The 19603-nt window shown below is 35.2% G+C and overlaps 2 protein-coding genes across 22 annotated transcripts in view; both read left to right on the top strand.

Annotated features, from left to right (window-relative positions):
* map4k3a (mitogen-activated protein kinase kinase kinase kinase 3a) overlaps positions 1-9680 on the top strand; it is a 98908-nt gene extending 89228 nt beyond the window's left edge. For 8 of the 21 annotated variants that reach the window (XM_079844118.1, XM_079844113.1, XM_079844114.1 and 5 more), the window contains 15 exons: positions 205-370; positions 985-1082; positions 1551-1592; positions 1794-1878; positions 2047-2126; positions 2309-2369; positions 3370-3487; positions 3570-3628; positions 4196-4299; positions 4563-4731; positions 6274-6342; positions 6434-6526; positions 6619-6689; positions 8186-8241; positions 8382-9680. In XM_079844118.1, coding sequence (XP_079700244.1) covers positions 205-370; positions 985-1082; positions 1551-1592; positions 1794-1878; positions 2047-2126; positions 2309-2369; positions 3370-3487; positions 3570-3628; positions 4196-4299; positions 4563-4731; positions 6274-6342; positions 6434-6526; positions 6619-6689; positions 8186-8241; positions 8382-8469 — 1359 coding nt within the window. In that variant the 3' untranslated portion in view covers positions 8470-9680. Of the gene's footprint in view, positions 1-204; positions 500-984; positions 1083-1550; positions 1593-1793; positions 1879-2046; positions 2127-2308; positions 2370-3369; positions 3488-3569; positions 3629-4195; positions 4300-4562; positions 4732-6273; positions 6343-6433; positions 6527-6618; positions 6690-8185; positions 8242-8381 lie in introns of all 21 variants that reach the window. The other 13 variants (XM_079844110.1, XM_079844125.1, XM_079844126.1 and 10 more) reach the window with 2 other exon arrangements.
* A 550-nt stretch (positions 9681-10230) lies between these two features.
* On the top strand, positions 10231-19379 carry pecr (peroxisomal trans-2-enoyl-CoA reductase). The gene is made up of 8 exons (XM_079844137.1): positions 10231-10392; positions 11254-11387; positions 12920-13085; positions 16011-16092; positions 16236-16332; positions 17453-17563; positions 18017-18128; positions 18257-19379. Exons 1-8 carry the CDS (start codon positions 10281-10283, stop codon positions 18340-18342), a joined length of 900 nt encoding a protein of 299 aa, XP_079700263.1. The 5' UTR covers positions 10231-10280; the 3' UTR covers positions 18343-19379.
* Positions 19380-19603: the final 224 nt, after the last annotated feature.

Genomic DNA, 19603 nt, shown 5'->3' with positions numbered 1-19603 from the left:
CTTTGAAAGGTAATGTATGCTCAGATGTTTTGATTTAGCAGTTTTATTTTGAGCAACCAAGTCCTTCTTTTGCCTTGAAGCAAGCTTATCGGAAATCAGTGAACAGCTTCTACAGTTTTTTTTACACACACTTTTTTTAGTAATCACACTATTGATCTTACAGAAGCCGGTAGCATACTGCTAATTTTGTTCTGTCGTTTCCAGCCAAAGGCCAGTCCCGGACCTCATCAAAGCTCCTCTGGTGATCATGACGGTAACCATGGCACTATAAAGCGCTGGCCGGAGCCCGAAAGCCCGGCTCGATCATCCACCAATGTACCCCCTCGACCTCCGCCTCCTCGACTGCCCGCAAACAAGCTCAGCAGTTTAGGTAATGAGGCCAGTCGGGAAGAACATGACCCGTGGGAAGCCCAGGGGGATGCTGGGATATGTAGTCAGTTCGACGAAAGGCTGCAGGTCTCGTTTGACGACGAGGAAGATCATGATGAGGAAGGAGACAGTAAGACAGGCCCCTCCCGTACTGAATTCAACTCTCCCCTATAAACTTAGTTCAACCCCAGTCACTAAACCAGTCTCCGAACCGTCCCATTGTTAGTCCCTTTATTCAGCCAGTAGTGAGATTACATGTCATACTTTTCTCTTGCTTTCTCTTAAAGAAATGGCGTCAATGGTGTTGGCATGTGAAAATGTCACACACCCACTTCAAGACATCATGAATCACCCACTCCACCCTTGTATTCTTTTCCTTGTCAAATGATTGTTCTCCTGTCAGTCATTGTTGCAGGCATCCTCTTTGATTCATTACACTTGTCTAGTTTGCATTGTGTCATAATATGGTAGCTGTAAATCGCAACAGTAGCTTAGTAAATATGAAACATTAGATCGTAATGCTAAACTTCTTATGTGAATATACATTCAAAGCACACTTTCTTTACAAATGTGCTCTGTTTTAAGAAACTGTACTGTATCTTTTCTTGCCCACAGGCAATGGAATTAGCCCATCTGAGCACTCACCCTCAACAGAGAGACAGTCCACAATGCCCCCTGCTGTTCCTACACCAAAGGACAAGAAAGATTTGCTAGTATGGCTCGGTTCCATTGCATTTAAATAGTGATTCTTATGGTTTCTGGATAATCAATCATTGACATGTTTGCATATGTTATGTATATATAGGTAATGAGATATAATGATAATTAAGATATTTAATGATTAGATATTTAAAGATATTCAATTATTTATTTAATAACGACTATACTTGTTTTAATGCATATATGTGTATGTCTATATATATATATATATATATATATATATATATATATATATATATATATATATATATATATATATATATATATATATATATAGACACAGTATATACAGAATATAATATATATATATATATATATATATATATATATATATATATATATATATATATATATATATATATATATATATATATATATATATTATATTCTGTATATACTGTGTCTACTTAAATTATTTATTTTGCTTCAATTTTATTTTTATACATTTGTTTTTCCCATAGAAGCCCATCAGCAATGGTCTCCCTCCAACTCCAAAGGTTCATGTAGGTGGACATCATAGATTCTTTCAGATTTGCAGATCTATGGCACTGTATTGGGACTTAAGCACTTGCCATGTCTTTTTATTCAAATGAATGCATGCTACCTTTTTGATGGTGGTGTTTGTTTTCATAGATATAAACCTTTTGAACGTGATTATTTTGGCCGCATCTGAGTTTTCCATTGTGTTGTATTTTCATGTCCAGATGGGAGCATGTTTCTCTAAAGTCTTTAATGGCTGTCCATTAAAAATACACTGCGCTACCTCATGGATCAATCCAGACACACGTGGTAAGCTCAGTTAATATGTCTCATGGTAATTTTTTATATTCATTTAAAATGTATTTGTTGATTTTGAATATTTCATGGTATATTCTTATATCTATTAATATTGCCTCCTTAAGCATATTCTAATGTCTTCTCTGAAAAAGTCTGTTTTTTTTCTTCCTCCATGTTCAGACCAGTATCTGATATTTGGAGCAGAGGAAGGTATCTACACCTTAAACCTTAATGAGCTGCATGAGACGTCCATGGAGCAGGTATGATGCTACTTTTCAGACATTTTCAAGCAAATGTTTTGGTTTTTCTACAAAACAAAGTTATCTTTTTCATTTAAAAATGAAATGATTAAAAACATTTTCTGGAAAAACTCATTTGTGTGATGTATATCCTTCTGCGTCGTTTTTGTTTTTTACTAAAGCTATTTTTGTGTCATTCTCAGCTTTTCCCCAGGAGATGTACTTGGCTGTATGTCATGAGCAACAGCCTGCTATCAATATCCGGTAAGCTGTGCTTTAAAAAATATCAGATTACAAATGAGTCAGAATGAGTTTTTTTATGATTGCAACAATTTTAGAATATTTTTATTTTTGGGTCACACTTTACATTATAGAGTGGAACTGCTTGTAATGTGATAAGAATTAAATCGCAGAATAAACCCGTCTGGGTCATTCTGAAGGGGTTTATTCTGCAATAACAACCGCTTATTACACGGCTACTTGTCTCAAGTAAATTAGACATAAAATATTGTCTTGAATTTAAATATTTTATTAGCTTTTACACAAAGCTTCCGCGAAGAAAAAACATTCCAAACTGTTTTAAGCCTTTATCTATTGCTGAAAAGATGTTTTTACCATAAATGTTGAAATTAATGCTGCAAGGGATAACGTTAGTTCATCCAAAAATGAAAATCAGCCCATGATTTACTCACCCTCAAATCATCCTAGGTGTATATGACATTCTTCTTTCAGACGAATTAAATCGGAGTTAACGTTATATTAAAAAAGTCCTGACTAATCCAAGTTTTATAATAGCAGTAGTTGTAGCTGTTTTTGAAGTCCATACAAATGCAGCTGTCCGTCAAATAACGTGCTCCACGCGGCTCTGGAGGGTTAATAAAGGCCTTCTGAAGTGAATCGATGCGTTTTTGTAAGAAAAATATCCATATTTAAAACTTTATAAAGTAAAGTTCCGGCCGTGAAACCCTTGAAGTCTTCCTTTGTAACCCCTGGTGGTCACAAAATGGCGCCAGACAGTCAACGACAGCGTTAAGCATATAAGTAGTACTGGTCAAGATAACTCGTAGTATTTGGATGAGCAGTGTGTTATTCACTTTGGCGGTTGTTATCTGGGAATAACACACCGCTGGAATGCGCTATTGACCAATCAGAATCAAGTATTCCACAGAGCCGTGTAATAATACTAGAATAGTTAACTGTAGTAACATATCATATATAAGTCTTTACATCATATATGTCATATAGTGAAATTGTGTTTCCACAGGAAAAGCATGTCATCTGTACTCTCACAGTCTGGCTGGCCTGTTTGAGCATGCTCGACAAATGCAGAAACTCCCTGTTGCCATACCAACATATAGATTTCCTGACAAAATGATCCCCAGGTAAGTGTTCAGATCTCTGTGTGTGCGTAAGGATGTGACCAAAATGTACATTTTCCATTCTATGTTTGTATTTGAATTTCAGGAAATATTCAGTGTCCAATAAGATCCCTGAAACAAAAGGGTGTCAAAAGTGCTGTGTAGGTGAGCGGATCCCATACTTTTCTTCCTTTCTGTATTTCTGAATTTAGTCAAATATACTATATACATTTGGATGATGTCAAGCATATAATTCCGATGTCTTTAAAGTGCCCCTCTTATGCTATTTCGGATATTACCTTTCATGCGGTGTGTAATAGCTGTTTGTGAGTGTAAAAGGTCTGCAAAGTTTCAGAGATCAAAAGTGCATGACATATAAAGTTATTGTCTCCCATAAGAAAGAGCTGATTCTGAAAGGAGGTGTCAGTAATTCCAGTCTTTCTCATAAAACTATTTAGGTTTGTAACAAATTTGCATAATGCCCAACTGAGGTCTTCATGGCTGCTTGTGAACCTCTACTTTTACACTGACACTGTGAGGAAAGAGATGATGCAGTGTATATTATCAGAAAATTAAACTGTTTTTTGACCTTGAATCTTTGTAGCCCTATTCTAGGAGGCTTCCAAAACAAAATACCATAAAGGGACACTTTAAGGATAATATAATCAAGCAGACTTTATTTAAGGTATTATACAGTATTTTGTTTCCATATGTTGTCTTGTTTATTCTCAGTGAGGAATCCTTATACTGGTCACAAGTACCTGTGCGGTGCCTTTCAGTCCAGTGTTGTCCTTTTTGAGTGGGTGGAGTCCATGCAGAAATTCATGTTGGTCAAGGTGAGCCCAGTGTCACTGGTTTCCATCAGCAAAACAATGTTACAACAGGGTGATCTGCAGATTAGTATCACACTAAAATCCATGGGAAAACGGTTGACAATTCAAGGTGGTGGAAACGGATATAATGTAGGCCATATTATTAGCTATTCATTTTACTTTTAAATTTGCTGATCATCTACTTAAGACTTGCAGGTTAAAATTGCTTTACTTGGCATTTTCACATGCTGGCTGTTCCAAATTAAGCACTGACTCATTCCCTGCAGAGCATAGACTTCCCCCTGCCGTGCCCGCTGGAGGTGTTTGAGATGTTGGTGGTTCCAGAGCATCAGTATCCTCTCATCTGCATAGCTGTGAGCAAAGGGACAGAGCTTAACCAGGTGGTGCGGTTTGAGACCCTCAATCCCAACTCTACATCCAACTGGTTCGACTCTGGTGGGTACTTAAATATCATCACACTGATAATAAGTGTCATAAATCTTTACATTTATAAGTAATTCAATTTTTTTTTATAATATTTAAAATTATAAACATTTATAATTTAAATATATGAAATTATTTATATTTATGTAAAGTAATTTAATGAATTAAAATGTTACGTAAAAAAATATATTAGTGCTGGGCAATCGATTAGAGTATAATTATTATGTATATATAAATACACACGCATGCATATTTAAGAAAAATATGTAATGTTTATATATAAAAAATATTCATATTCTTAACCTCCTGGGACCCAGGGAAAAAAAAGTTTTTCGAATTTAGTATTTTTTCCATGTCATTACATTGTTTAGAGCATATGAAACACATGAATTTTTTTTTTGAAAAATCATATTTTATTCATATGATATGATATGTCCTCTGTAGTTGACACCAGGACTCAACTGTTTAAAAAATAAAATGACATGAAATTGCATGTATAGGCAAAAACAATGGGATTTATTTTTAATTCACCAATCAATTTTTAGGTTTCAGGATTTTTTTAAACAAACTTTGTTTAAAGATGATTCTCAACTATGTTATGGAAGATATAACGAAATGCATTGATATGCCATTTTACTTTATGCAATATGTGGGTAAAATGGCCATACTTGGGTTTTCCCATTCAATGCGATGTATCTATACACTGCATCTAATTTGCATATTAATGTGTTCTTGGTGCAACATGTAATGAAAATAGAAGCAATAATGGGAGTAATAATTGGCAACATTTTCATAATCTCATTCTAATATTTCATAGGAATATTGATATGTAATTTCTTTCCCTATTCACTTGAAATGCCTGATGAACATGATTTTAATCCTGGCGTCCACTACAGTGGACATTTATGAAATCAATGCCCTGTTTTGTAACAGGAAGCCATATTTTGATTAGAAACCCCATAACATTTTCCTGAGATGTTGATTTATAACAAACAATTTGAAAATTAATCAGATTTAATTTATAATTACAAAATATTATCATATTTCCATAAGAGTGCTAAACATTAATGCCAGCCGTATTTAAAGATCAAGAAGTTGTTGTCCTGGTGAAACCTCCAAACATTTGGTATCTCTGCAAAGCCCTGAATGTGTTCTTTACATCCAGACTTAAAACTGTGCCGTGTATGATGTCAGAGAAATTCACTAAAATATAATGTCCACTTCAGTGGACAAAAGTCTATTCCTGGGTCCCAGGAGGATATATATTTCTTAAATGTATACATGGTGTGTGTATTTATATATACATAATAATTATACACAGTACACACACATATGTACACACACATATATCATGTAAACAATCTTTTATTTTGGATGCGATTGATCGCGATTAATCGATTGCCCAGCTGTGTGTGTGTGTGTGTGTGTCTGTGTCTGTGTCTGTGTCTGTGTCTGTGTCTGTGTCTGTGTGCATTTTGGATTTAAATTAGATTTTCATTCCGGTTTGCCAAAATTTTAGAAATGCATAATTCTAGAAAATTGTTGTTGTTTCAGATACCCCACAGAGTTGTGTGATGCATGTGACCCAGCTGGAGAGAGATACAATTTTAGTCTGCTTAGATCGTAAGTACAGAACATGCCATTAATAGATTATTAAAGCAAGCATATCAAAAAACAGATATAGTGATTAATTGCCTCTCTTCTTCATCTCCAGGGTGCATTAAGATTGTGAATTTGCAAGGTCGGTTAAAGTCCAGTCGAAAACTCTCAGCAGAGCTGACTTTTAACTTCCAGATTGAATCAATAGGTATGGGGCCTTGGCACTAAAATTCTTTTTTTATTGTAGTATTTTTTTTGTTTTAATAAGTCTCTCTCTCTACATCTATCTATCCCTCTTAGTTTGCCTTCAAGACAGTGTGTTGGCCTTCTGGAGGCATGGCATGCAAGGACGCAGCTTCAAGTCCAATGAGGCAAGTCCAGCTTTATATGTGTGAGAGATGATGTACAAACGGCCTGTCAATGATATCAAGAAAAAACTCTGATGGAGTGATTAGGACCCTGTTGTGAAGCAGAAAAGACAAACCCATTACAATATAAATTATATAGTATATTAAATATTTATATAAAACATCTCATTTTTAAAAAATCAAACCTTTTATTGAAGTGAAAGTGTTTTGGAGAAAAATATTTATTTCATAATGTGACCCCATCTCAATTATTTTACTTAAATGAAAGGTTAGATTTTTGTGAATTTTTGGAATGAAAGATCAAAAGGATAAACAATGCAGATTTATTTTTACAGCCATCTTTGATCATATTTACCAAGGGTGCCAATAATTCTGACCACAACTTTATTTGTTAAAATATATGACATACTAGTGTTAATTTTGTCAGCTATTTTTAATTTAGTCTTAGTCTTGTGCCAAATGTCCTTGTTAGTTTTAGTCATATTTAGTCATCCACATTTCTTTTTTTGTTAGTCAAGTTTTAGTTGACTAAAAGTCTCGTCCTTTTAGTCTAGTTTTAGACAAAGGAAAACTCTATATATTGTGTGGCAAAATAAGTTACATAAAATACATATAACTTTTAAAGCGTAGATGCCTAAAATCAGCATTAGCTTATGAGACGATGGGCACAAATATCGATTTTGATCTTGATTCAGTATGAATTCATATGTATATAGCCTACTGTACATAAGGAAAAATAAGTTTGCCTTTTAGCACTATTTTAAACTTTTTTGGGGGTTAAATTATATTTGCTTGCATTCTTTACTATTCACTATTATTAACATTTTAAAATTTCACAAATAAGTAAGCAGTTATGATCTGCAATGCTTTTTTTGAGCAACTAGACTACATGCATATTTATTAAAGAGCCATACAGGCACCAGTAATGGCATTACAAATGAAAATTTTAATTTTCCAGCCACAAAATGACTCTAATTTGCCTCTTTGCATTGAAAATCTCTATTTTAACCTTAATTACTACACTAATTGTAATATAAATAATACAAATATTAGAAGACAAATGTTTTAAGTGGTCATTAATGGACCATATTTATTGCACAAATAGTAATTAGTACCAAAGTATCTCCTCAAAACATTCAATAAATATTATTGAACTAAAATATAGGCTATTTATTTTAAAAATAGTTAAGGTGTATGGTCACATTTGACCACCAATGAGAATAAGTGTGATCAATTAGTAAGGAATACCTGAGGGCTAAATACAAGAAAAATGTATCTTAGTTTTTATTTTATGCCAAACATTTTAGTCTCGTCTTTTTTCGTCAACAATAATGCATGTTAATTTAGTCTTAGCGTTTTTGGACATTGGTGCAGTCTCGTCATCGCCTCGTCTTCGTCATGGAATAAAAGGTCGTTGACGAACATATTTAGTCTCGTCTGACGAAATTAACACTATGACATGCATATGTTGTAATCACATGATTCTGTTTATATTCCAGATTACACAGGAGATTTCTGACAACTCGAGGATATTTAGACTGCTGGGTTCAGACAGGTGAGAAGAAGCATTAAGTCATTGTATAATTAATATTATACACTTTATTACTGGTGTGCCAATCTATGTTTTGTAATGTAGTAGGGCATATGTTTGCAGAAAAGGGTCAAAGGTATTTGTTTTGGTGTTGTTCTTTATAGAGTGGTGGTTTTGGAGAGCCGGCCAACAGACAATCCAACAGCACACAGCAATCTCTACATCCTCGCAGGACATGAAAACAGCTACTGACCGCAATGCGTCTTGGGGCAAAAACACTACATGCCGGAATGCAGCGTTACAAGAGCCTTTAATCTCACGTGGCCCAAAGACAACTGGCCGCATTTCAGAAGAACCACAGATATGCTGCTGAGGAAGGAAGAGGAAGACTTGAATGGATATAACGTCTCAGAGAACAGATAGGCCGTAACCGCATGATGTACTACAGTATGCACTTTCACCCTTAACTGTTTTAGAGACCTCGCTGTTTGGCTTCTAGCAGTTTTAATTTATTTTTATAACTGAAACACACACATACTTCTTTTTTTTCTTTTATAAGTAAGCAATTTCTTTAGTTTTAAGCCATTACTCTCACTTGACGCTAGCCACACAAGTGCTTGAAGACACGTATTTAATTCATGTACATACAGACATAGTATTGTTGAGTTGTACTCTTTGCATCGGTTATGTAGATATCAGTACATTTATGTTGTACAGGTTTGTGGCAGCGTTGGCTGTTGTAAAGGACTGTGAGATGTTGGGTACTACTTAAAATGACCTCTAGGGACAGATAATTTTTGTTATATGCAATGGTTTAAGAATCACAAAGCTGAAGTGCCACTCTTTCCAAGACTTGCCTTCTTAACGTCTTTGTTTTTATTGTAAAACCTAATCTTTTTTTTTATATAAAGCCAAATTGTGTTTTTATTGAGCGACTTTTAATTCAATGGCCCTCGTAATTGTTTTTAACTCTGTGGTATGCACTCACTTCAAATTTGCACAATGTTATTAAAATGTTGATGTGTATATGTAAGTGTATGTTTAAAACCATGCAGATAATAACGTATATAGATATACACACATGTATTTTTTATTGTAAATGTGTATACATGTATGATCCTAATAAGCAATAAAACATTAGGATGTTTTTACATTATTTTGAAAAGTTCTCAAGCTTATGTGGATGACTTCACTGTCTGCATCCGGTTGTGTTTGTACGTAATTTGAGTGCTGTATACACTATTTACAAGATGACGTCGAAATTTGTCAATTGCTGTAAACTTTCTACAACATCAGAACTGACATTGAAAGTAAAGGAAATCCCACCATAAGAAAAGAAAGACATATTCCTTGAGGTCACTTGTTTATCTGTAATTGACAAGTTAATACGATTATGGAATTCATTTTCTTTTCGTTTTATGTCAATGTACATAGTGTAAAATAAAATCACATGGTTTTACATACTGATGTCTTTCGTGTTTTAATATAATTGAAGGAATTTGATTACTTTTATAAATTTTTCTTAGTATTTTTTTTTGTTGTTGAATTTACAAAATCTAATAATAATTATAATTTTTATTAAAAGTTCAAAGCTCAAACGGTCGTGCACAGAACTCAGGAAGCTATGTCAACACCCGGTTATTATTTTCTTTATCATAATCCAAATTCTCATATTCAGTACATTGTTAATCTGTTTATGATTCTTGCTAAATTTTGGGGTAAGATCTATTCTATTTTCTAACATATAGACATTCTAAAATGTCTATTTTTCTAGACTATAATTCCTATGTTTTGTCTTTGATGGGCATAAAAAACAAAAAATCTTTGAAAAGTAAAAGATTGCTTTCAATGTTTAACCGTGTATAATTTCGTTTTCTTTTTTCCTTCCCTCTGGCACTCTATTTTGTTTGTATATTTTTCGTTTATATATTGTTGTTCCTGTTGTTATGTACTTGTAACATTTTCATTTTTGGCATAAAAAAAATATATATCAACACCCGGAAGGGGACTTTTATTTTAAAAATGTTTAAGTCTTGCTTCACAGGCCGTCTGTCTCAGAAATCATGGCAGCGTCCAGTGTTTTTAAAGCAGGTCTTTTCAATCACAAAGTTGCAATCGTGACGGGAGGCGGGACTGGGATTGGAAAAGCTATTACTTCTGAGCTCTTACAGTTAGGTACGCTTTTACTAGTTTTACAGATGGATTTGTCATTGTCTTTAGATCAGAATGCGTTGAATAACCGTGAACTTTAGTCCAGAAATTGAGCAACACAGCAATCAAGTCAATAATTTACAAAATATAATTTTTTCCTCTTCACCAATCACCAATTTAACTATTACCAATGCAACGTGTTTGATGTTTTTAGATCATAATTTCCATTTAAGAAATGCATAGTGTAACATATTTTGGAACAGAAAATGTTTTTAGTGTTTTTAGGAATCTATAATGTTAAAAAAAAATCATATAGGAAGGAACAATCCCTCTGTAAAACTTTAATAAAACAATGGGGTTGCCTTAAATAGTCTTGCACGTATACTCATTATACTACGTGGCTGTTGAATGCTTGAATCTGATTGGCTGACGAACATTCTACGGTGTCCAATTATTTTCAGAGAAGCGCATGGCTCTAGTAGTTCCAGGCAGGTCTTGACCGCATCACAGTTCCATATCACTTCGCCAAATGAATTCTGTTATTTCAGACTACAACACCAAAAAGAACCAAAACCCACAACGACACTGACATAAACAATAGCATAAAAACACGAATTATTTCCATGTTTTTGCCACAAATTTTTGTTTTGTTCTGTTGTTTATTAGGTACAACGGTAACCTTTATAATGGAGGACGACACGAAAGTCATAACTTCTGATAAGTTTTATTATCATGCACACAAGTACCGTAACACACTCAATATATGTTCCTCACATTTCCTATGTATTTTAATACTACCGTATAGAACGTAATACTAGTTTTATTATGTGTATGTATATGTATAGTGTGTATATGTGTGTGTCTCAAATGCCACCCATGTTGTAGGATGCAATGTGGTCATATCATCCAGAAAGCTTGAGCGTCTGGAGTCAGCAGCTGAAGAGCTGACACAAAAAATCCCCCCATCCAGTCCAGCTAAAGTGACCCCTCTACAGTGCAACATCCGGAATGAAGAAGAGGTGACAGTCTCATGAACATTTATTTATTCATTGACTTCATGCCTAAGAAGTCTTTGTTTTCGGTATAGGACAAATTCTGGTTACTGGCCATTGCTGTTTATAGATAATAGCAGTATAGTTTTGTGTCAAATCAACCAAATTCCGGAAAATGCCCTGGCTCAATTTGTTTTTGTTCTTCATATTTTTTCTGAAGACAAACATAAATAGTGATGAAATCCAAAATATTAAATGTCATGGGTGTGTATTTACTGAGTAATCCACTATTTTGTAGAGGGGGTCAAAATGACAATTTTCCTCTGAGATTTGGTGCCAATTTACTTGGGGAGAAAAACAATGTTTATGTTACATAGACAAGAATGGTCTATGCATTTGTTTTAATAAAGGGAAGAAAAAAAAATTCTAGTTTCAACATAATTTGTTATTCAGACATTCCTCTTTAAAAGGAAAACATATAAGCTATATGTAAAATGGCACAAGTTTGGTTTTTGACCTATGTACAATTTAACAGTTTACTCATGGAGCCACATTGAAGTCCCTTTATCTCTGGCAATTATACAGGGCCTTAAAAATATGGGATATACGTTGGCATATAATGTAACACAGATTGCTAAAGTCAACCGATTTAACTAATAAACCTAGCAATCTCAATAAAATGTCAACTTTCTAATGTAATTTTTACCCCCCTGTGATTTGGCTCAAAATCACAGGTGAAAATGGTCATTTTGATCCCCCTCTATAATATAGTGGATTACTCCGTAAATATTTATCCATGACATTTAATATTTTTGCTTTCTTCTCCATTTATGTATATTTCACCAGAAAATAAATCAAAATCTTTTTTTTTTTTTTTTTTGCTGGGGACATCTGGTTGAGTTAAATGATTAAATTGAGAATCACAATTGTTTTGTTTCAAATAGAAATCACAATTCTTCCATGATTCTGAACAGACTAAACAAAATAACATGTAATTAACTAGGCAAAATATGAATTGCTGCAGTCTATTTAAAAATGTTTCATTCAAATTTTTAAAACTTAATCAATGATTCAATGACTTGCCCAGAAATGCTTCACTTGTTTCATTTCTGGATGAATCAGCATTTTTGAACGAATCTCTTGAATTAATGATTCAATGATATTTTTTGAACAGTCACTTGTCGAATGTAATTGATACATTCGTTATTTGAAGCGCCAAGTTATTTTCAATAGGCGATTAGCCCACTTTTGAATCGCTACTACCATAGACATAAGTGTTTATATCAGAACTATAACTTTTATCTCAGTACTTCTGTGATAATTTGAATATTTGTAACAATATTGTGTGGTTCAAAAAGATCGTGATTGAAGCGGTTTCATACCTAGACATAACAACTGCTCTCTCAGAAGTGCCAACGCAGACCTGAATGTGATTTTGTCAAAGGTTTAGTTGGCACAGGTGAATCGTTGTCATTTAGATCGCGCGAGTGTTTGAATCGGATTATAAAGTGCTGTGACTCTACAGAGAAAATATATTATTCAGCTCTCATTTTTAACAGGTGAAGAACCTGATGGCTTCCACCCTGAAGCTCCATGGGAGGATCGACTTTTTGGTGAATAATGGAGGTGGGCAGTTTTCCAGCCCAGTGAACATGATGAGTGCAAAAGGCTGGAATGCTGTGATTGACACCAACCTCAACGGAACGTTCTTATGCTGCAAAGAAGGTTCGACATTAAATGTGAAACTAGAGACAAACAGTTTAGCCATCAGCTTCACTCTTAAAGGGATAGTTAACCCAAAAATTTAAATCTCTCTCAAGTTGTTCCAAACCTGTAGGGCTGGACCAGAATATTCGAATATTCGTTTGATGGGTTGGTATTCGATTTTCAAATTTGTGATTTGAATATTCGTTGTTGTTTTTTTCCACGAACACCTGGCATCCCGCTCGGCTCTCATTCGCGCTTGCATATGTTTACAGTAAATCACTATAAAATACAATACTTTTTTCAATTATCTTATAGCCAAGCCATTTTTAATAGCCTCGTTATACATAATAAATATATTTGCTTCTTCTTAGTGTTCCCTGCAGCAGAGCGCACAACTGCACAAGCTTATGGCAGAAGCCATGTCTGAGCTTGCATTTTGGGTTAAACTGCGTTCGTTTGACATTGTGGAAAATAGAATAATAGAATCAGAATGTATTATCCTTTTTACACGTTAGGGATGTGACGGTGAAAAAATTTTCTGGGGGAGAAACCCAGAGGTTTTTCTGGGGGAATACCTCACCGTTTCCCTCATTGCTGTGCTTGTGCACTGCGCATCTGATTGCATGCAGCCGTGCACCTTTTACTTTCGTTTTGCCAATTCAGGGGCGGGTTGCTTGAATTGTGGGTTCATTAGCTATTATTCTTAATGAAAAACATAGCAACAAAACAGTACAAGGACATACTCCCTTAAATAGGTGCTTTTACATCGCTTTGAAACCAAATATTCTGCGATCATCTTGTAATTTAGCTCCTCGCTCTCGTGAAGAATATGATCTGACTGCTGCTGCTGATGTGCTGAGACGCCCGTTACAAGTTTTTTAATTGTAGTTAGTCTTAGAGACCTGCATGGGCCTCAAATCTAGGCCCTATAGCCCGGCCTTGGCCCTAGACGCTGAGGCCCTAGCCCGGCCGTGTCCGACAGCTTACCAAAACTATCGGCCAGAGTCCTGTGATTTTTATTTTATTTTTGTATCCTCCCTTTTTAGGCCTACACATCGTTGCAGCCATTAAAATAGTTCAGTTTTGTTTTTAATGTCAAAGTAGTTATATTTCGTTTCATTTCTTTAGTAAGCTAATTTAGAAAAAAGTTTAAAGCATTTTTTTGTTTGTTAAGAACCTTTCAATTAACGTTAGTCTTAGGGGTGCTCCAATTGATCGGCAACCGATCTCGATCGGACGATAATCGCTTTGGGATGATTGATCGGCGGTCTCCAAAAAGGCCGATCTCATGAACCGATCGTATGCTGACGACACATAAAACCCGCACCTGCCGTGAGAGCGAGGGCATGACATGCAGCGACACCGTCTCATTCTCTTTCCAGCGCGGGTAAAATAATTATAATGCTGAAGGTGAGGTACAATTCATATTTCTACATTAAATAATTTACGCAGTCATTTGAAAACTTTCTGAGACGTAAGTTCACAAACAGCGCGCGTGAATCACCGCGTGCGCGCTCTCTCTCTCCCTTTCAAAATACTCAAATGGCTTCACATCAGCGCATCGCATCTGCACTAAAATCGAGCTGCACAGTTGACACAGGATTTGCCACTTTGCACAATCGAGGCAGTGTCGCATCGTCACTAAAGTTTATCATTTGCATTTATTTTTAAGTCTTGCCAGTGTTCAAACCGCGTAGCACTCGCACGCACGGTCTGGAGAGACACACACACACACACACACACATCTCACAAAAAGCTTGCGAGTACAAATTGCGCTAAAAAATGGTCAGATACACACAAATGTATGTACTAAATGACCGTCTTGGCGAGTATGCACGTAAACCCCGTCGTGACTCGCGAGTGAACGTTTGTGCAACTGTAACCGTATCCGTGTTCACTCTTAAAGTGACAGCTGTCGAATAAACTGCTGCTGTCTCTGAGTTTCTCTTTGTCTTGTGGTGTTTGATGAACCTTTATGACACTCACTGCTCTTGAATGACTAACTTTTGCAACCTTAAGTGTAAGGATTAATCTAATTTAATTTATTCAGGGAAGACATTTTACATTTGATTTCTTATTAAATGTCTTTAGTATTTCTTACCTCAATACTAATGTTAGACCTACCTGAAAAATTGTTTTTAAAAACAAAAATGCACTGCATGATGAAATATTTAGGTGAGATAATTATATACATTTATTATATACATTTATTTGGGAAAGATGGCCTACAGTAGCCTTAAGTTATCTCATTTTCTAAAATAAACACTTGGTGGTTCTTCAAGATCTTGATCTTGAGTTAATTAGAGTTAGTTTCATTTCTACAAATGGTGCAAACTCTGCAAGATTATAAATAAAAGATTGCCATTCCCCTTCCATTCTGTGATCGGCAGTGATCGGCAATCGGCAGATCATGATCTTGGTAATCGGTGATCGGCCCCAAAAATGCTGATCGGAGCATCTCTAGTTAGTATGGGAACACATATTCACTATTAACTATGACTTTTGCCTCAATAGACTCATAAGACTCATTAAGGGATGTAGAATAAGAACTTGCAGAATAAGGCCTTAATATGTGCTTTATAAGTACTAATAAACAGACAATATCCTAGTAATAACTAGTTAATGCGAGAACTGAACCCTAAAATAAAGTTACCAGAACCATATTTTTTTCTTAGTGTGAAGAACATTTTAATAAACTAAAGAACCCTTTTTTCACTATAAAGAACCTTTTGTGCAATAGAAAGGTTCCATGGATGTTGAAGGTGCTTTGTGGAACCATACAGCAGATTCCAATAAGAACATTTGTTTTTAAGAGTGTATTTGTTGTGATTGTATGTGTAAATTGTAAGCCTTGTTTCTAACTAAATAATGAATTGACATGTTGACAATTATGCATACTACTTCCAGAGCTACTCTCAGACAACTTTTGCTCTTGATTCGTAGCATACAATGCATGGATGAAAGATAATGGAGGTGTGATTGTGAACATCATTGCGGACATGTGGAAGGGTTTCCCTGGAATGGCGTGAGTTGGTAAAAATATTGGTTAATAGGAAATATTGTGTATTACTTTACATTTAATGGCTGGTTAAAAATTCATCCTCTCATGGTAATGCATTTGCTCTCCTTTCAAAGCTATATTTAAACTGCCAGACTTTTTTATGACAGGCACACAGGAGCGGCCAGAGCTGCAGTGGACAACCTGACCAAGAGCCTGGCCATTGAGTGGGCTGATAGTGGGGTCCGGGTCAACTCTGTGGCGCCGGTTAGTGCCAGTTTTGGAAACAATTTGAAAGCATCTACTGTATTTGTGTAGTCTCTTCTAAAATGAGGTTGAACTGTTTGAATGATATTACTTCTTATTGTTTAATTGTCTAATCCTGGTTATTCAATGTAAATATAAGCTAATTAAATGTTCAAAAATAGCATTGTCTTGCCTGAAAAAGTTTCCATATTATGGCCTAAGTTTTTACTAAATAACATGTTTTTATTATATGTAAATAATGCAATTCTAATTCAACTGCAATATACGTTAGAATATAACGTTATGAGAACGTTAGAATATGATGTTAGGGGAACATTAGAGGATAACATTAGGGGAAGGTTAGATGACGTCAGGGGAATGTTAGAATATAACGTTAGGGGAATGTTAGAGTATAACAGGGGAACGTTAGAATGTTAGGGGAATGTTTAAATATAACATTAGGGAATGTTTGAGGATGATGTTAAGGGAACGTTAGAATATAACATTAGGGGAACGTTAGAGGGAAACATTAGGGGGACATTAGAATATGATGTTAGGGGAACATTAGAGTATAGGGGAATGTTAGAATAAAACATTAGGGGAATGTTAGAGGAGAACATTAGGGGAATGCTACAGTAACGTTCTACAAAGCAAAAAATATGTTCTATTTTCGTTAGGAAAACTTACCTGGCTAACCAAAAACAAACCTTTAAATTCTGGGAACCAAAAATTGTTCGCTGGGTTACAAGCTGTAATTACGAGCTCTAGGAAGACACGAGCGAGTTGAAATCACGTAATTGCGGTAATTACGACATTGCATGAATATACCCACAGTCAAACAAAACAGCCACATAAATAAAAAATAAACTGATGAAAAGAAGATAAAACATCATCTTGCACCAACATAAATTAGAAATTGGAGTTCTGAGGGTCAGACAGCATTTTATCTAGTTATGATATGCTATGATTTGAAATTTTTATTCTTATTTTACATGTATACACAGACGTTTCACGGAACGTTAGGTCAATATTTGCCGAAAAAGTAATGAAAATGTATTGGTAGAAATGTGTATGAACCCTGTTGAATTTTATCACAGAAACCATGTGTGTGAATTTTTGTTTTTGTGTTTCTTGACTGTAGGGAACTATCATATCCAAAACTGCAATGGAAAACTACAAAGAATATGGTCCTACTTTGTTTAAGATGTCAGTGCCATTAAGTCCGGCCAAAAGACTTGGCGTTCCTGAGGAGGTATCTTATAACTTATCATGATGTTGAAATAGTAGAAACTAATCAAAGGATCAGAGATCAGAATATAATTACTGCAGCAATATACTATATATCTATATCTATATCTGTGTGTGTGTGTGTGTGTGTGTGTGTGTGTGTGTGTGTGTGTGTGTGTGTGTGTGTGTGTGTGTGTGTGTGTGTGTGTGTGTGTGTGTGTGTGTGTGTGTGTGTGTGTGTGTGTGTGTGTGTGTGTGTGTGTGTGTGTGTGTGTGTGTGTGTGTGTGTGTGTGTGTGTGTGTGTGTGTGTGTGTGTGTGTGTGTGTGTGTGTGTGTGTGTGTGTGTGTGTGTGTGTGTGTGTGTGTGTGTTAGTGTTTAAATAATCTGAGATTGAAATTAATGTTTGTTCTGCTCAAGTCCTTAATATGTAATATAGATAATAATAAATCAAATATTGATATATTTATTTCTATCAGATATCACCAGCTGTATGTTTCCTGCTGTCTCCGGCTGCCAGCTACATTAGTGGAGCAACCCTGAAGGTCGATGCAGGACAGAGCCTCTATCATTCTGTGTGGGATATCCCAGGTACCCATGTTCGAGCCGGATGAGAGCATAACTCATGCTGTATTTGTTTCGAAATAAGTGACGGATGTTGACTCTTTCCATTTGAGTATACAAATGCTTTCTGTTTCTGTATGTGTCTCTCTGATCAGACCACAGTGCCTGGCCTCCAGCTCCAGAGGGAGAAAATACAGACACACTGAGAGAAATCATGAACATGACCAAATCCAAGCTGTGAATCATAACAAAACCAGCCTAGACTGTCAAACAGCTGCTCTTCATCACAGCGTGGGTGGAGCAAATGTTTTTGTTTTGTTTTTTTGCTTGGAATTGCAACACGTCTCGACTGTGGCCTTTGAGTGATGCTCACTGAATTTATCATTGCATAATTCAACTCTAATAGTTCTCAAAGAACTGTTTAATCAATGTAAATATGTGTAATAGTATGATATTAAAGCCAGTATAACATTTGTAATCTTCTAAAAAGAACATGTATCAAGTGTCACTTTGAGATTACAAATATGTAATGTATTGTTTTTAATATTAAGCAATTGGGTAGTTGCCAAATAAGCTGTAAAAATGTTTTTTGTAAAACACCACTTTTGAAGAACAAAATGCATGTAGTGTGAAGACTGATGTTTGATAAAATATAAGGGGTCACTAACTTTGTCAATATTTTAACTGTTTTTTTTCAACATTTTTACTGAAATGTGTCCTATAGCGTGACAGACCGAATTAAGAATATAGGGGTGGACAACACCAAAGGACAACAGAAATGAACACTTTTATAGTGGTTGGAAAAAAGTTAATATTTGAACAATTCTGAGACAAAAACTTACAATGTGCGCATGTCATGGGCTTCACATTAAACTTGACTGTGGAATTGCCCGATTTAAAATCAGGATATGATGTCACACCAGAGGACATGGTTTTCAGTGACAAAATGGCTGCGTCCGAAAACCTAGGCAGCTGACTTGTTGCCTCAACTGCCTTATCAGACAATGACTTGTAAGGCAGCGTTTGTGCATGAAGGCACCTCATGAAACTGATGAGGCAGCGTAACAGTTTAATGATCTACAGCAAAATAGAGAGAGCTTCGGTGAGAACTAAACAAATATTGAATTATGAACCATGCTGGAGACAGTCACACAATAAGACAATTTTGAGATTTGGCTCAAAAATGTATAAACTCTAAAGACCACAGTTTTTATATCAACAGGTCCATGTAAGACAAAGAAATGTTTAACCATTTATTGCATATTAAATGACAATACTAATAATTATATTCATTTTTATCTTGTGTGACATTGAAAATGCCATGTCACGTCAACAACCCAATTGCATTAGTTTTGCTGGGTCATTTCTGTTATGAATAGCCTAAGCTTTTTATCTGATAACATAAAAACTTAAATAACAGACTTTCAGAAATTAAAATGATAAACAATTGTTTGATTAAAATGAACAGGACGTTTTAACCGTTTTGTTGTTTTCACAGAAAT

This window comes from Gobio gobio (genome assembly GCF_949357685.1).
Source record: "Gobio gobio genome assembly, chromosome: 19".
Classification (NCBI taxonomy): domain Eukaryota; kingdom Metazoa; phylum Chordata; class Actinopteri; order Cypriniformes; family Gobionidae; genus Gobio; species Gobio gobio.
Note: the sequence above shows the minus strand (reverse complement) of the source record. Positions and strands in the feature narration are given on the sequence as shown.

Coding starts and splice junctions, on each gene's coding strand:
- pecr (XM_079844137.1), top strand. CDS start 10,281: ATGGCAGCGTCCAGTGTTTTTAAAGCAGGTCTTTTCAATCACAAAGTT. Junction 10,393..11,253: donor TTCTGAGCTCTTACAGTTAG/GTACGCTTTTAC, acceptor CCCATGTTGTAG/GATGCAATGTGGTCATATCA. Junction 13,086..16,010: donor GTTCTTATGCTGCAAAGAAG/GTTCGACATTAA, acceptor CTTGATTCGTAG/CATACAATGCATGGATGAAA.